Consider the following 18,569-nt stretch of genomic DNA (forward strand, 5'->3'; position numbering starts at 1 on the left):
TTGTATCTGCGGTGTGCCAGGTTTTGCCTTGGCTACCTTATGAAGTGACCGTGTAAGGCAGCAGTACTGCAACCCCATGCTAAATCCACAAAAGCAGCGTGTCCAGTCTGAACTAGCATCCAGTTCATCTGTCCTGCCAGCTCTTGTGAAGACGGCAGCTTTGCATTCTTACACGCCAGATCAAAACCAGCCTGCAGCAAGAGTAAAAGGAGACGTTGAAAGGAACCATTGAAAAGTAACCATGGGAGTAACTTATTTTGAAAGTTTGATTTTGGAGAGCTCTGCTTCCTCTTAATTCTTGAAACCAAGTCATTTTTAGATTTCACCATTCCAGTTTACATACCGCTGCTACTCAGTTGAACAGTGTTTTCCAAAAAAGATTGACAAGTATGCATGTGCCAAGGACCAAATTACAGGGTTCTTTGGTGCAGTCAGTCCAAATTCTCAACAGATTTGAAGGATAATATGTACCAATAAAAAAAATGCTGCTAGACTCGGATAGCAGCTCTGTCTTGCTTCACATTACAAATCTAAAACAGCTGTTCTCAATAAGCCAATATTTTTAATCAGACATTGCCTGAAAATTTTGTACAATAATCTGGACCAATGATGGTTCTGTACCCTCATGTTGCTGTGAAACATGACTTGAGCTAAAGGCAAAGACTGGTTATCTCAAGGACAACTGCTTCGTATTAGCAATCGGAACAGTGTATTTAAACTGTCTTCCTGTTGGGTCTCTTGCCTTTCTTTAAAATTAGTTTATTCTTAATGTAGCCACGCTTCCTTTTGGAGGTCTAAAAAGAAAAACAGAATAAAACGTATTAGTTAATGATTTAGTCTTGACCGCGATTTAATGATGTGCATTTCAATGCCTGATCTTTAAGCTCTTGATTTTAAAGAGCTTAAATGATAAACCCTCATCTAGGTATTATCCAGTTATTATTTTTAAAGTTGCGATTATTAATTCATGCCCAACACTTGCTTTTGCACAAGCTGTACTTCTCCAGGCCACATCTACCAGATCTGTAGGATTTTTTTTTTTTTTCTCCCCAAAGCTCGTGCTGAGGCAGAATTAGTAATTAACCAACATGACAAAGCTCTAATATGCCCACCAGAAGTGGTGTAGAATGTCAGTTTTGTTTGGAAATACCTTCTTGCATCTTTTGCCCTACTTGATTCTCTTACAAGTTAGCAAGATGATAGATAGACAGTAATACTTGCTCAAAGCAGCATTTTTCAAAAATAAGAGAAAAACTCAATAATAACAGTTTAGTCTTTAGTCTTCTGCTGTTGGTCTGTAGACTAGTTAGCGCTTTCTGCTCATGTGTCTTTATCAGCGTATTTTAGGGTTTGGGTTTTTTTAAGGTAGTAATGGGGGGAAGCATTAATGTTAGTCTTGGGTAACGTTAACTTCAAAGCTGTACAAATACAGTTAGCTCCTGGCAGGTAGAGCTGTACATCCAACACACCTGCCACAACAAATTAGACAGCGGGCAGCTCCCACTCTTGCTGCACTTCGCTGTGCTTACCAGCACGTTCTATTATGTCAATTAAATATAACTTTTCTCTTTTTAATAACAACAAAAATAATAATATTAGAAAGAGATAGATACAAACTACTATGTAATACTCAAGATGTTATACCTCTGAGCTTGAGCAATGTCATTCCTAACAGGGAAGAGTGACAGGAGGTGGACTGAATTTCCAGTAAGGGGGCAACTGCTGAAAACCTGTGGGCACTAAGGGCCCCTCAGAACACATTAAAGAAATCCTAGTTTAGACACTCGCTCCATGCTCTTTTTGCTGGTTCTCTGATTGCTTAATGGGAAGTAGAGCCTGTTTGTACTGCAGCAGTCGGTGATGGATCAGAATTTGCATCAACTTTTATCCTGTCTCTACACAGAGACAGACACATCCACAGCTGAAGTGGGGTCAATGGATCCATCGTTAATAAATACAGCCTTGCTTGTCACTTAAGATCAGACATGACAGACACAGTAGAGCTTATCATTTCCTTTCAAGATAAGTCTAGCTTCAGTGGCAACTCCCAAATGCCTTATTTTATGACCTTGCATCAAATCACAAAAATGAGCGTCTGCACCCTCTAACATCCTTTACTTGTGTTTCCACGATGCAGTGTAAGTTTACTGCCTACACTAATTTAGTTTGTTACATGTTTGTTTCTGACAGGACTCGGGAATTCCTTTTGCAACGTATATTTGAATATACAGGGAACAGATGTTGTACGGGAGAGGACTCCAAAGAGTCTTCCCAACTCCCCTGGTAACACATCTTTCTTAACAGGCTGAAGCAGCACACCACAGCTAACAGTTTTAAAACCGTGAAGATGACTTCAAACAGTAAGCAGCCAGACACTAAAGTTCCGTCAACAAAGGTTTCATATTTAATTTATTTCATACAAAATTGCCATTTTTAAACTTCTAGGCATCACTACTTTCAAACAAAGTCAGAAAGCAACTTCCACATTATTTACTTAGTGAGCCATAGATACGGAAACATGAATTGATGTACTTTAGAGATTATACTTCAGTTACATGAAGACTTAAGAGTTGTAACAGCCAGTGACACACTCTATTTCCAGTTAGCATTCTGCCTAAAAAAAAATCTAGCCTTGTGTCTTCACATGCTTTTAAGTTAAGCGGACAGTAAATTAACAATTATTACCAGCAGGCAGGTCTGATATTGGACACTAACATGAACAGTATCCGTAACATTCTGGCTAGTGGAAATACATAATTCACCCGCTATGCGATTCACCGTTAAAAAGGAACTGCCAGCTCCTGACCCCTTTCTATTACTTCACTGGGAACCCACCTTCTTTGACAAATACTTCTGTTTCGGTACAATGTTGGTTACTCTAGGTTTATGATCCAATGTCTCTCTGTTGTCTAGTTGTTTCACCTTGTATATTCTAACAAGCCAGTGCTCTGAGGTAAAGGCCTCCTCCAGATGTTTAAATTTAATGTCTTTGTTGCCTATCTCAGCATTGCGTGTACGATCGAATCCAGGGGGTGTCCGAAAATCCAGCTATAAAAATTAAAGTTGCAGATTAGTTTGAGAGAAAACCCACAACACCCATCACTGCAAACTGTGGTACTTCATAGCACAAGGCAAAGCTTTCAACTGGTCTAGTCGAAGGACAGCACTTCTCTTGCATTAGTTACTACTACACAGAAAAAAACTCTCAGTTCTTTTTTACAATTGAGAAGGGGACACATTTATTCTTACTCCTACTGATGTCGCTGGAGGCAGCACTTCATGTCTCAACAGAAATATCCCGTACGCATTAGGAGGTGAAACTATTAAAGTGTAAGTATGAGGTGCAGGAGCCTGTGGTGGCTTTTTAGCATAGTTGCTGACTTAGAATCATAGAATAGTTTGGGTTGGAAGGCATCTTTAAAGGCCATCTCATCCAACCCCCTGCAATGAGCAGGGATGTCTTCAACGAGATCAGGTTGCTCAGAGCCCCGTCTCCAACCTGACCGTGAATATTTCCAGGGATGGGGGATCTACCACCTCTTGGGGAAACCTGTTCCAGTGTTTCACTGAACTCATGGTAAAAATTGTTTTCCTAATATCTAGTCTAAATCTTTGCTCTTTTACTTTAAAGCCATTACCCCTTGTCCTATCATACTTGTGCTCTCTCTGTTCTATAGGGCAATAATTTGCACTTTTATGGTTTACCAAACATGAACTATTTCAGGCTTGTATATCAGTTAAATTTGATTCCCCCACATTGCACGTAAGATCCACTGGCCTCAGTTTAAGCTGAATAAATGATTCTTGTGCTAACACATCAGAATGGAGGGCCCTTGGCGGGAAGCGAGGGGAAGAACAGGAAAGAAAAAAGCAAATGAGGCAGACTTAGCTACATACATATGCTTGATGATCCCAAAGGGGAGTGACAACTCTCTCTGAGATTTATGCCCTTATTATATAAGTGCCTTGTTGTTTATTACACTGATGTGACTTGGATGGAAATGGGGTAGTTTCTGACAGAGATTAAATAGTCAATTAACAGTTCCACTTCTGTGTCGCAATTACAAAACACAAATCTAAAGCTCACCACAACATAACAGTTAATGCTTCAGCAAGTGCACTGCATAATGGAATTAAGATGCTCGTCTGGGGCAATGTGAAGGACAGCAAAAAGCTAAGTACAAGTGCAGGTTAGCAGAAGAAATGCTTTTTTCTAAAGGTTATATAGAGTAGACCGCCCCTAGATGTGTTTTAATTTGTAAAGCTGACTCTTCCCTCCGATTCTGCTACTACAAGCAACACTTTGTCTAAAAGATGGAAAATACATCAGAATAACATTTGCTCTCTCACATTTCTATTCAGGTTCAGTAGAAGTCATAGCACTAACCTGCATCTCTCCAAATCTGTAATAGGACATTTTATACATGAGGCAGTTGAGCAAAGTTGGAGAACCTGCCTTGTCTACTCGGAATTCTCCCTGAGGGGTAAAGTAATCACTTTCCTTTAAAAAGAAAAGAAGACACAGAGTCAATATAAACTAAACCCCTATTTGAGATCCTTTCTCATTCCCTTCTCCACAAAAAAAACCCTTCATAAAGAATCTAAACTGACTTCTACAGTTTAAAAGCTGATTTAAGCTAGTCTTATAACAGAAAATGATGGTGCTCATTAAAGGTAAAAAAGTTACAAACTACCTGCTTGTAACCCAGACCCCAATGGACCAATCTTCCTAATTCCATCCTATTGTGCTGGTGCAAGTTTTGTCACTGCACAGTACACAGTTACCGGAAAACTGACCTCAAAATGTACGAAGTTAGTTGGGCATCTATCAAAATTATTCTTCAGAAAAGTGAAGAGCACTGTATTGTTAGTTTACAAGGTCTGCAGTGTTACCATAAACTCCATATGTGCAGAGTGTTTAAACAAAAAACATCTGCCGTTTTCATCTCCTGTACAAGATGAAACTATGCACATGGGCTACTCCCTTAAGCCTGTGCTCAATATCTAGAAGTTTTTGTTAGGCTTAAGCAAATATTACTACAGACTTCTGCAATCTCTGAGATGTTTGAATAACTTAAACTCTACATAAGTCAATATTAACACTTTAACTTGTCTCCTACTATTACAGAGTTTGAAGAAATTTGTCATGCCAACTATTTAAACATTCTGAACGCTCCTACTTTTTTAAAGTATGATGGTGCACAGTGAGACATGCACACAAGAATTACAAAAGACATCCTGTACTTTTAGTGTCATGCAAAAAAAAAAAGTGAGAAGATTTTGAGGTTACTGACTTTTCAAAACCATGAATATCGAAAGAAACTGGGCTACAGTTCCCTACTGTCCTAGGAAAACAACCCATAACACATTTTACAAATAAAATTGCAATAAATAGTAGAGATTTCAGGCAAGAATGCTTCAGTCTTCCCGTGTACATTTCCACTTACCCGAATATCTTTGGGATGTTCCCCCTCTGCTATTCTCACCATCCACAAGAACTTATTAATATCATCACCAGAGTAGCCAATCACGCCACCAAAAATTATCAAAACATAATCCACATCCAGACTTCTCATGATCTCGTATGCCGCCGACTCATTTGATGACATTGCCTTTCCCACCTGTATCATAGCAAAAATATCTTAAATATCTGCATAGCTGCCTGTCGAACAGATCCACAGGTCGACAGACCAAAGCCCAGGAATCCATACTTGCCCATCGAAGCCCACATTTTCATTCCAGATAAAGAAAACCTATTGTGAAGATTTAGAAACTCAAAAGCCCAACTTAAACTGAAATTTTTTCTTGTCTGTAAAAGGAGTGCTGCCAGTTGAAATGAGTGGTTTGAGTATAAAATGTAGCAATAAAGGTTTTCCTTCTGTGGCATCTACAAATTTTTCGAGTCGTGGCTGTAATGCCAAAAAACTTAGTGTTGCAGAAAACACCCAATTACAAATTCTTTCCAAAGCTTTAGACACAGTCCAAAGTGAAGAAATTATCTGAGATGTTAGTAATTTCTTGGTTTTTTTTTTCCTTGAGCTCTGTCCTTCACTAATGAAGCAGCCAGTAGTGTACAGGCATGCTCAGCATTGAATTCAAGGTAAATTTATGCAGAGAAAATGTCAAAATAGAGACATCCTTGAGCTAAAAGCATAACACAGTTTTGACTTTGAAAAACATTTTAAAGCTGTTTCCAGAACCTCTTCCATACTGGTCACTTCCCACATCTAAAGAATTCACTCAGGTCAGTAACTGGCATTCAGTTCAGTAGTTTTGTTTGCTATTGAAGCTCTTGTACTTAAGGCATAATAATGTATTGCTGTAGTAAAAGGGAGTAACTACAACATAAATAATATTGCATCCAAATTGGTAACATTCAGTTAAGAACGTAATTAGAAAACGCTAAGCTTAGGCTGCAATCTGTCAAAAAGACCGAAAACCTCAGCTTCTTGGCCATTATCCTAACCAATGTGAAGTTATTTGGCAGATTTCCATTTCTGTGCAGGAGGAAGTCAGCTGGCACATGTCTCCAGGGCATGCCTCATTTAGCGCACAAGTTCAGGTATTCGCTACAACATGCATTTACTGCTCGGGTCCCCCTTTAAGGAGTATTCATTCCGAAATGGAACCTGACAGCGCCAGCAGTCATACTGGAGAGAATTCTTTATTAAAAACCATCACTGCTAATTGCCATAATGCGTCTGGTTACTGTGCTTATGCAATACAGATGACTTCCACAGTCTCTCTATTCACATGATGCACCTTGTCCTGCAGGGAGCTGTTGGTTCAGATACAGCATCTGCATTTCTACCTCTTGTAGAAGAGGGAGGCACAAAGAGCTATCAGAGTTGAATGTCCATCTAAAACACTGTCAGGTCAACAGCCAAAATACAAGAAAAGCGTCTTAGAGTACATGGGGAGGCTTGTGACTGGTATTAGCACCAACAGCACAAAATCCAAAGCTGGTTTTTGGCTGATGGGAGTTCCCTGCTCCTGTCAAAAAGCACGTACATACGATCTCCCCCTTCCCCAATACACATTTTTCAGGACTTCGGATGATCAAAGCGCAGCTTGAGTAATTTGCTGATTTTGAACACTGCTTGTCTGCAGATGTGGTCCAACTGCTGTACTAGGTACTGACACAGGACAAGAAACTGCCTGAACGTGTTCCTCAATTCCCTTCCCCCATCCTGCCCATGTAGCATGACCCAGGTCTTCTGGGAAGAAACAGCCACTGTGTGATGACTGATGTCATCACCGAGTGATGAGGAGTCTCTACACAACACCAAGTAAGACTGCAACCCTGCTACAATACAGAGCATTTTTTTGTTTCTGAAAAAAGTTTAAGTTGCCCAAGGTGGTGCCCCTGTAGCCACAGGCAATGCTAATGCCCTGCTTTTAAGCACATGCACAAAAGTTAAACTGACTCTTCAGAAGTGAAAGAAATTAAGTGTACAAATGTTTTGTCTAACTGCAAATTTGAGAAGACTGCATCACATCAAGTCTGCAACTTCATAAACTGTCTCTAATTTCCAAGATGCCTGAAAATTTTTTTGTTTTATGTGGTCGGTTTTCACATGCCATTCAAAAGTCCAGTCAGCAAAGACCCTGGTGAACTGAAACGATCCCTATTTGGATATTGCCAGTAAAGTAGGGATACCAGCTAAGCTGTCGTAGCACTAATCACAAGGGGAATGGTTACATTAGGTTTCGTCTGTCCTCCCACAAAGAAAAGACAAGAAACTGAGGTAGAAGTGAAGATTTGCAAACTCCAAGTAAACAAAACGGAAACTCAAAAGCAAAATTGATCCCTCTCCCTTCCCTCCCCAAAACTCTTTACACTTGAGTTCTAGTAAATGCAAAAAATATGTTCCTTCACCCTCTGTTTCCCACTCTATGGAATTTTTCATTAATACCTTACTATCTATCAACAGACATTTACAATTTCACACTCCACTACAATGTAAACATTTTGGTGTTACTACTCCATAGAAAATCACCACCCTTACCAGGGCTATGTGGCTGTTGTTCCAAGTGTTGTTATCAACCAAGGTTGTCCGGTTAGCCCTTCCTGCTATCTGATAACCATAGTCCCACCACGACATCACTCTGGCGTGCTCATCTGTGTTTTGTCTCAGCCAGTAGTAAGCTTCTCTGAAGTCATCTAGGATATTCCGAGTGCTGGAAAACAGAGTTCATTTTATACACATCAGTACAAATACAAGCATCAAATTAACTGCACCGTAATAAATCTGGGCTCACGAATAAGGGTTTTCTTATGTATTCAGCTCCCTTTGAGGGATTCAGTTGCCAGCAGTCATAAGTTTGAGCCCACCAACGGCTGAAGAGCCAGAAGCTGAACTGCTTTTGAAGATGTGACTAAATGCATTTCCAGTCGAATATGTATTGATAAACAAGTTTTCCCAGTTGACTCAAAAACTTCCTTTTTTTTTTTTTTTAACTATCACCTTGTATGGCTTTGGATAGGATTATTTTTATGTATTTGCATTAAGTATTTCAGAAAATGATGTATCTTTTTGAAAATTAGAGCATTAAGAATTTTTTTATTCAGGTGACAATTCTGCCTTAATCTAACAAGAAGTGATTAAAAGAAGGTAAAGCAAATTGCTAAGACAAAGTAGGAAGGCATTTGCCCTTTAATTATTTTCAGACCTGTAGACCTTACTTACCCATCATGGTTATAGGAAGCGAGAACAACGCTGGGGCTGGAGTATGCGTTGCTAGTTACCCAGGTACAGTGAACAGCAAACATCATCAACAACATCAGCATCAGCATAGTGACAATGTTTTTGATATTGGGACCCAGTCCTTCTTCTGTTTTTTCCTGTTCAGATACATGTTTTCTCACTTTGCCTGCCTAAACAAACACAAACATATCTGTTATGGCAAATTTTGTGACCCTTGACAATGGACCCCACGCCTTTTTTTTCATCACATACACCCCATAAATGCTATGGGATACTATAAAGTTAGACCAAGTTGTAGCATAAATATAAGAACATTTTGACAATCCAGCAACTTGCAAAAATGCATGATTTCTTGGAAGCCTCTTTCAGAAGAAAAAAACCTATTACTTGAGGGTCAATGCATGACTGACTTGGTTTGAGTCAGTATGATGACGGCCTTTTATAAGGCAGGGGTGGAATAGAGAAAGGCACAGATAATGACTGTAAAGAAAAGGGGGAACCCAAGGCTCATGCATTGTCAGGGTCAGTATAAAAAGGCTAAGAGTTAAAAAAATTAGCACTGAACGCATTTTCTTCATGATGAAAAGAGTATGCAAGTTTATTAATAGAAATAATGTATTTTATGAAAAAGTATTCTTTAATTTCACCACATCCTGGAGGAAATACAAGAGGAAAACATTCAGTGACACAGGACTGCTATAACTAGTTAAGGAGAGTGAATAACTGTCTGCCATCGCTTCTATAGAAAGCTGGGTCAACACTGTATGCTTCCTTTAGGTTAAAGGCTCATCACCCATCAAGCTAGAGGGAACCACTTTGCACTGACACCGATTTTTTTTTTTTTCAGGACATCAGTTACACCTTATTGGAGAACATCAATATTTGTTCTAAATTTAAATGCTAGTGATTCAGACCTCTAGTGGTATTTAAAACACTCTGACCAACAGGAAAAAAAAAAAGTAAAAATAAGCTGTTTTCTGACTTCTAACTTTTGCTCCCTTCCCTCACCTTATCATACAGGTTGCCAGGGTTCCTTTTGTCATCCTCATCACTGCTGTCCTCTATTGGTGGATTTTCCCTCTTCATATCATCACCCAAATACCGCTCAAAGACATTGGAGAAAGCAATTGCAGACAGCATGCAGACCACTGGAGTCAAAGTGAGCATCAGCCGAACCATCACACCAGCAAAGTAAACGGCACTGATTGCATACAGAGCAACTGCAAAGAAACAAATCTACTGATAACATTTAGAAAATAACACTCTGACTGCACACGTACATGCTCTCCATAAAACTACTTCTAGAAGTGGGTCGAGCATCTGTGTATATAAAGCCTTGAGTATGCATCTTGCATTTCATTGCTTTTTAATTTACAGAGATAAAGTTCAATTACTGTTTATCCCTTCTAAACCTCAAACCCTTCCTGAAGTTCATCTTGACAACTGGTAAGAATAATACAACCCCATTTTCATATTCATTAATAATGTGTCAGAAGATACATTATTAGTGAAATTCAGTATCACACACACCAAAAATACTACTGGAATAATAGGAAGCTTCATTTGATTAAAAAGGTCAAACAGCCCTAGACCAAACAAGTTATTGAAACTGAAAAAGCAAAAAGAAGTGTTAGAATTTCATGTAAATATCAAATTTTAATTTAAGTTAGAGAGATCTGTGGACAAATTGGGGGCTTGTCTACATTATAATTCCATACAGACAAATAATACAATATTGTGAGCCCTATTCTGAAGCAAGTTTTCCTGAATAATATTACCTCCACTCCCCTCCCCCAAAAATCCCCAAACAAGATTTTCAGAATAGTAAAGAATATTCAGAACACTTTTCTTAGGAGGGAAAAAAACCAAAACAAACCTGTATGCACTGGTTAGGAACATCTATTGTTCAAGTAATAGCTGTTATTCCTTGTCTGCTACAGCTTAACAATATACTCTTGTGAAAGATTTGCCACAGAAATCATCAAGGGACACCGATTTATCAGATTACATTACATAAATATTTTCTGCTTTGTAGCGAAACAGCGTGGCTCTCCATTCTCATTCACAGGTCTCTTTATGCTGACTTATATGGATGATGCAGCAGTAGGAGGCTGAAAGCGAGTTGCCCAGCACTGGTCTTGACAAGAACTCATTGTAAGCCACAGAGCACAGAATACCCCAGAGTCACTGGATTTAACGCAGTAAGTGTTCCCACTGCCCACATACCTCTCAGGTAATCCTAACAGGCAGTTATATTAGTCTGGAGCTTCCTGTCCCTGTAAAAGCCCAAGAACTGAGTGATCTTCACTCCTCCATATGGGCCACAACTTCAAATTACATCCTTACAAGCCTCATTCATAGTCTTAAAAGTCTGCTTTTACAGTACAGCTTTGTACAAATAAACAATTTGTTGTCACTGACATAGGGAGACCCCACACCTCCGCTTAGGCTTGTGCCTTATCTAGCACTCGTTCCACAGCAAGTGATTGCATTCAGTAAAACAGCAGAAAATCTGATAAGAAAAGGCATTTTGAATCCTCATCTGTGATGGGATGAGTGCCAGACACCCAGGGAAGGGTCGGGTGCCTCGCAGCCTGCGCGGGGTTGGGAGCTTCCCCTCGCACTGAGCTGTCTGTCTGGCGGAACCGCACCGAAGAACTGAACCCCAATGCATGGTTTGCAAAATCAGCGTACGGAAGAGCATGCAACTCCAGCCACAGAACAGAACCACACCGACAAACATTTCAATCCCACCTCCTGGGAGGACACTCCATCACCATTTCACCAGTCTGCATTTTTATAAATGGTTTTAAATACTGCTGGGTGCAGGCAACTTTTAATAATCATCTTTAAACACATCACTTTTAAACCTTTTTTTAGAACAAGCCATATACCAGCTCTAAGAAAACAAAACCAAAATAGAATCAAGCTGAAGACAAGATTTTTCAAAACAATTTTTAAATATTTTCTCTTACCAAAGACTCTTTCATCATTGATGTTTTTGATACAGAACCACAGCCCTGCTGGGAAAGTACACACGAGAATATGCAGATCAAAAAAGAAGGAAACCCATGTTGTAGGCTGATGCTCAGACACAGAGGCAATGATCGGGATGTGAATTTTCGCATACCTTTTTTAAAAAAAATTCAGTTCAAATTATTTTGGAAAGATAAAATTATTAAAACTTGTAAACATTAGGAATTCTGAAATTCATTTCAAAGGAAGCATTTCAATTGAAGATGGCAAGTGATTCAGCAGAAATCTGATTAAACTTTTATACCAAACAAGTCCCCAGGTCTTACTGTATTTAGGAAGTATTTGGTGTATACAGTTATTTAAAACACCAATATAAAGGATTATTTCCATACTAATTAAAAGAATTAAAATTATGGATGTTTGGTTTTATTATCGCTAAATATGAAGCCAAATTCATCAAAATGAAAATACGCAGCTATGGAAGCCCCACCATTACATTTTGAAGAGATTATCATCCATGCCAGTAAGTCTCCTAGATTTTCAACATTGTATTTTGAAAACTCTCCTCTACACAGAACACTTTAGCTTTCTTAGTACAGAAAGTTACAGTATTAGATACCAGACCCCTTACTGATGCCCCCACATCCTTTCAGATGCTGAATAAATCAGGCCTTGTCTACACTTGGAAATACATGTCAGCTAAACAACATGTCAAACACTCAGTGCAGACAAGGACAAAACTATGTTCTATATTGAAGACAGCTATACATATGGACCTAATCTGGGGTGCTACATGACTGCATGGTGAGGTATCAGAAATATGTCCTTTTCTTCACTGAGATCTAGTTCTCATTCAAAACTGCATTGTGTGTTTTAACACAATATGATTTTCTAATGTAGACAAGCCCTCAAAAGTTTAATGCTTTGTACATATGTAGACCGCTTCATTTATCGGCAAAGAACAACATCTATATGTTCTTCAAGCAAATCTGAGGCTTCTTTACTGACATATATTCTACTACATTTATTACAGAGTTGGTACAGCATCTGTATAAGCTGGACTTAGGAGCCTGAAAAAAATCTGAACATCAAAATTTTGAAGTTCTCCTATCCCTGCTTTTAATCTTAAAAAAAAATATAAAAAACTACCAATTGAAGTACACCTTAAATACATTTATCTGGAAAAAAAAAAAAAATCTTTAGTTTTGTTTCTATTCTCCTGGTTGGCTAAAGAATCCAAACTTGGATTTTTAAAGGTTTACTAAAACAAAAGGTTAACTAACATGGGTTTTTACCCATGAAAACATACATGAATAAACCAGAATTATTCAGAGTAGACATCTGTATACACAAAACAGATGCATGAACATAATAAACAGGCAACATGCAAGATCACATGTGCAACATCTTTGCAATTTTGTGTAATGTTGCGCAATGAAAATAGCGTAAGTTCAAGACTCTTAGTAATTTTTAAATGTGTCCTCAAGCGTCGGTACAGCTTTTGGTTATTTTATGCCAACAAGCACTACAATTTCATATAGAAAAACATATCATTACATAGTCAAAGACTTCCAAAGGAGCAAGAAATTTAACAGACAAATTAGTGAAATGGTTGCAAAGATCATGAAAGTCACTACAAATGCTTTCTTAAGATAACTGATTAAAGCCCACTATATTCTCCTTGACTGATATACTAAATGGATTCGAGGATGAGGAGAGCAAAAGATTATTAGTTTTCAGTAGAATGTTATTGATATCTAAATCCTTATATCCTTTATCCCTACTTACCCAGTGTCCCACAATGAATAAAATCTGCCACTCCAAGGAGCAATATAACCTGAAAAAGAGAATGGAGAAAAAACCCCTTTTGCTGCCTAGGTATTTAAATGCAGTATTTTTTCTAGCACAAAACCAAAGAAGCTTCATTCACTTGTAATATATGTGAACTAGACCTACTGCATTAGGCAGGCTATAAAGTCTACCAACCATGAAGCTAGTTTTAGAAGAACACACTCTTACAGGATTACAGTCTCACAGGATTATGTTGTACTCATTGAGTATCAAGACACACACACCTCCAAAATCAAAGTAATGCAGTAATAATTAAAATATTTCTCAAAGAAGATGACAGATAGGAACTTATACTCTGTAAAGAAGTGTTAAGAAAAAGAAAACATAACTGATAAGAAAGTACTTAATTTTTCTGAAATGCCTGAGCAGGAAACTGGGAATGTTCTATTGCCAAAACACTAATATTCAGTGAAACACTGTTTCCTATTGTTTCTCTACTGATGGATCTACACATGGCATGGAATACAAAAGCTGCTACTAGACATGCTGATAAGCTTTACATATTTATTTATTTTTTAAACAAAGCCTTTAGATACTTGAATATCATAAGATGAAAAGAAACAGTATCATTATCAAATGAAAGATAAAAAATAGTATTTATAGTTATTAGTAAGATTTGTCTTAAATTTTATTTTCGCTTTCCTTGCATCTGTTTCAGCTTCCTCTGAAGACAGATAGAGACAAGCTGAAAGAGAAAGTTAAATCCTTTTATTTATTACCCAAGTCTTTGTGCATGACACAGTAAGTCTTCCCTCTATCTGATGTTTAAAATTAGTATAATCTAACTGAAAGTTTTAGTTTAATATCCAGTTTAGGCATTTAAATATTGTGGTTAATGTTCTACAACAAGGCATACTTTTCCCTTCAGTCTTTGGATGTAAAGCTTGCTCCCAAACCACTGCATGCACAAGAAGGAGCTGCCAGCAGATGGGGAACTACTGGTTATGGTTAAGTTTTGGAAGACTTTCAAACAAATAGAGATGCAAAGTAATTTTCTGGAATATTAGTATAACAATTAAGAAAAATAAAACTGCTATTAAACAGTCCAAAATGTTAAACAACTGATACCAACAAAATTTATGCCAGGAACATTGCTAAAACCAAACAGAAGTCAATTGTTGCATGGGTGACATATATTTAGCTAGAAAAATAAGTTTGCCTTTATTTTTCATCGGGGAAGGAAGTATGGTATTAGATCACCAAGAAGTGTATCATGGAATCAGAAGATGGCAGTGAGGCATCTGGGGATGGCAACCAAGCAAAGACAAGCTTGTTTTTGTAAGACTGGGTAGAACTGCCTTGAAGACTGGAGGGTGAACCACAGAAGTAAAATAGAGCTTACAGATTAATTCCAGTCATACAGAAATCAGGTTCAAGTATTTGGGCAAGTAAGCAATCTGACTTTGACTTATCAATGCTATTCAGAATAGACTAGCTATATGTATCTTCATAATATGCTTTGGCTATAGTTGTTGTTCCTCATCCAGTCTGACTTCTTACACCATCATGTGGATTGTGGATAAACCTGAAATATTGGAATGATGCTACAAAATTGGGTTTGTTTTTTTTTTTTTCCTGCAGCCCAGAAAGCACAGTAAATTCCAACACACAGAAATACACAGTAGCATGGGCACAGGTTTGCTATTGCATTACCAACAACTGCTTGTAAAATACTTTTTTAGTAACTACTTGTAAACCAAATATCAACCATCTAGTTTACATGCTCCAAAGGTAAGACTACTTTCACATTTATTTACCTGTGTATGTCAAATAGATGACACTCAGGAACACAATACCAGCAGCTAGTGAGACACCCAAGAAGAACAATGTTTGAAATTCTTGCTTTGTTAATCTGTCTCTCAGGTACTGCAAAAACGCATATGCCTGCAGCAGTGCAAAAACACCTAAAGAAAGATGAAAGTTTTTGTTTAAATGCTCAAAAGCGGTAACAGCTGTTAAAGCAATTGGCATACTTAGGCTATATTTGAATTAGGAAAATAAATGTAGGGTACACCCTTACATCTAAAAACTAGTATAAAATCACTTGCTGATAAAAAGCCTTTAATACTTAACAGGGATGATATTTTCTTGCAACGACAGAAACTTGTAATGGGAGAAAATGCTCTGCAAAACATTCTTTGCTCATTATATCAAGAGCTCCGATACCCATCGCCTCTTTGCTCCCATGTTAAATTGGGGTAAGGGAGAGAATCACTTGAAATCTAGATTGCATTGATAATGACAAAAACACAAAAACACAAAAAAACACAAAAATACATAGACCTGGTGAAAAATTAAGACACACAACCCAGGCAACACAAACAAGGCTGATATAGAAATATTTGGAAATTAAGCTACTGAACAAAAGAAGAATTTAATGAAAAAAAAAAAAACAACCCAAGCATTAAGTGATACAGACAACTGAATTATATAAAGCTCGTGTTGAAACACTGAAATTCACCAGGTAAGCACCCTGCACCCTCAAAAAGGCATTTAACATTACACCAGAACTTGGACATGATTCTTCTGTTGTTATTCATTTCAATGTCAGATCAATCCAAGGATTAGTCCATTCAAAAGTGAAAATTCACTGGTAGCTAGCAGAAGAAAAACAGAACTCAAGTGTATGGCCTTCCTTCAATTTAACAATAAATTTGAGGTGCACAATGCTGAAATTCCCTTGTTCTGAACTCTTAGATAAAGTCATTAACTCTATTCACTAAATAAATTCAAAATTCTTCAGATGTAAAATGCAATTTGATAATCTTCACTCTTTCTATTACGTTCAGAATGTTGAAAAAAATCTCAATTTTTAAAAGTATTTTTCTGGTAGATTTTAATGATATTCCAACTGCTGTCCCATATACATTTTGATAAGTGACTACATATTATAAAAAAACCTGAGGAATGTAACAAACGAAACTATATCACACAAACAGTGTACACAGTTAAACATAAACCTATCAGTCTTGGTAGAGGTTATTGCTGTCAAGAAATCAAGATGTCTGACTGTTAACTAGTGAAAAAATCAAATTACTTTAAAGAAACAAAAAGAATCAAAGAAGACTTAAATTACTAATCAGGAGGCTGATTTTTAAGTCATTTGTATTTAACACACTTTGAAAAATTACAGAAGAGTATCAACTCTAAAACCAAATTGCTCAGTAAATACTGTGTTTACCAATAAGGAATGTTTCAATTGTACAATGCTTGAGGGCAACATTATATTGCAAACCAGTAGAGATTATCAATGTGTAAAATAAGTGCTTGTAGCACCGGGTAACTGATCCACTGTTATGGAGGCATTTTACCCCCATTAGCTCACACAAAGAAGGATAATGTGTCAATTGGAAAGAAAACTTCCCCACAGACACTAAATTGTACCTCTTTTTCTTTAACAATTTGGTTTGTTAGTATGTGTTCTTTCTAATACAAGGAAACAAAGCCGCAAGGGTTTGAGGTTTTCTTGTGCTAAGCAGGCTGTTTGGAAGCAGACATTTAATTTTCTTACCTGCAGCTGCCATGTGTTCACTTGTTCTAATTGGCTGAAATCCCACAAAAGGTATCTGCATCGATAATATTAATCCCACAATGTAGAAAGTGCTATATGCTAGGAAAAAAAGAGTGAGGAGAGGGGAGGAAGAGAAAGGTGGGAAGAAAATGAATACGCACATTTCAAAAAGCACTGATTCCACAGTACAGTCCATCCTCCCCCCAACTTCAGTGACACTGAAACAGAACCGTGTAATTCTAAATATTTCACTCATCCTAATAATTTTTTTACTTCTTTGACTAGGATAAACCTGTCCATTACATCCAATTTAGAGGAAGCAACAAAGTATTGTTGTTCCTAATTGCACTGTTTTTTCTCCTCCTAGGGAAATAAACCTTCTACCTAAGATGCTCTAGCTTGGAAATAGTCTTCTCTTCCCATCTTGTTTTCTCAAGTCGTGGATGGGAGAAAGAGCTCTCAGAAAAAATGACAAAAGATGCTTTCTATATGAGGAGAAATTGAAGGGACTAGACTTCAAAGAAGCAAAACATTTTAAGAGTCCACTACCTCTTTAGAAAATGCAAAGAGGTACACTTGTTCTTTTAACACAAGAGCAGAAGCATGCCAAGAAACTGAAAAGCAACAGGATTAAAAATTAATATTAAGCATATGTATCAATGGATCTTTATCAACCATGAAGACTCATAGCCCCCCCCAAAGTAGAGGCCAAGAACATCATTAATATTAATATTAGTATTAATAATACAGATTATTATTATGTATGCACTAAGATTCATATACTTTTTTTTTTGACAGGATTTTGGTCTTCAGTATTCCAGGGGGAAGAAGAGAGGGGAGGGGAAGAGAGAAATACCAGCTCTGAACAGCCATGAGTCTGATCACGTTCGAAGTAACCAGCCAACTTCAAGTCCAAAGCTTTGCACCTTCAGTGGCAAACAGCAATAATCCACCTCCCAGATTTTTAAACACTCCTACAAATCATAAACCACTATGTTTGTGACAGCCTCCATCTTATGAAGAGATCCCTGTTCTCATACAATCCTTTACTAACCTCCATGAGAACAGGCTTGGGGAACGCATCATTTACCAGTGGTATTGTTTCCATAGCACCTGTGTGGTCTCACTGGGGCATTACGCTCCCAGGGTACCGTATGCTTTCCAAAAATCACAGAAGTGACTGTTGGTACTTCCAACCACGTCCTGCCTTCTATGGTGTATTCCTTCAAGCATCTGTATTGCACTACTGTGCCCAGCTACTGATCTATTCCCTCTTTTGTCACCAAAACACATTTTTGCTGTAGGAAGCTCAATTTTTGAAGAATTCACTACAACATAAATCATTTACTGTACCATGAAAGTGTTACAACACTGCCATCCTGTGGAAGCTCAATGATTGGCATAAATCACTACATTTCACATTTGTTAGACCATTGTAAATCATCATTTTTAAATCTAGGCCTGCAACTGTTACACTTTCTATGGTCATTCCCCCCCCCCCCCCCACACATCACTTGCCACTA

General features: G+C 37.8%; 1 protein-coding gene across 1 annotated transcript in view; it reads right to left on the reverse strand.

The window, feature by feature from the left end:
* Positions 1-231: 231 nt before the first annotated feature.
* Positions 232-18,569, reverse strand: part of STT3B (STT3B, subunit of the oligosaccharyltransferase complex (catalytic)) — a 29,156-nt gene continuing 10,818 nt past the window's right edge. Inside the window, exons 5-15 of the mRNA XM_009891971.1 lie at positions 17,047-17,145; positions 15,293-15,439; positions 13,473-13,521; positions 11,684-11,838; positions 9,717-9,928; positions 8,691-8,878; positions 8,010-8,181; positions 5,448-5,621; positions 4,388-4,501; positions 2,836-3,048; positions 232-794 (exon numbers count right to left, since the gene is read on the reverse strand). Coding sequence (XP_009890273.1) covers positions 714-794; positions 2,836-3,048; positions 4,388-4,501; positions 5,448-5,621; positions 8,010-8,181; positions 8,691-8,878; positions 9,717-9,928; positions 11,684-11,838; positions 13,473-13,521; positions 15,293-15,439; positions 17,047-17,145 — 1,604 coding nt within the window. The 3' untranslated portion in view covers positions 232-713. The remainder of the gene's footprint in view (positions 795-2,835; positions 3,049-4,387; positions 4,502-5,447; positions 5,622-8,009; positions 8,182-8,690; positions 8,879-9,716; positions 9,929-11,683; positions 11,839-13,472; positions 13,522-15,292; positions 15,440-17,046; positions 17,146-18,569) is intronic.

The sequence above is a fragment of the Charadrius vociferus genome, unplaced genomic scaffold, assembly GCF_000708025.1.
Source record: "Charadrius vociferus isolate BGI_N301 unplaced genomic scaffold, ASM70802v2 scaffold349, whole genome shotgun sequence".
Classification (NCBI taxonomy): Eukaryota; Metazoa; Chordata; class Aves; order Charadriiformes; family Charadriidae; genus Charadrius; species Charadrius vociferus.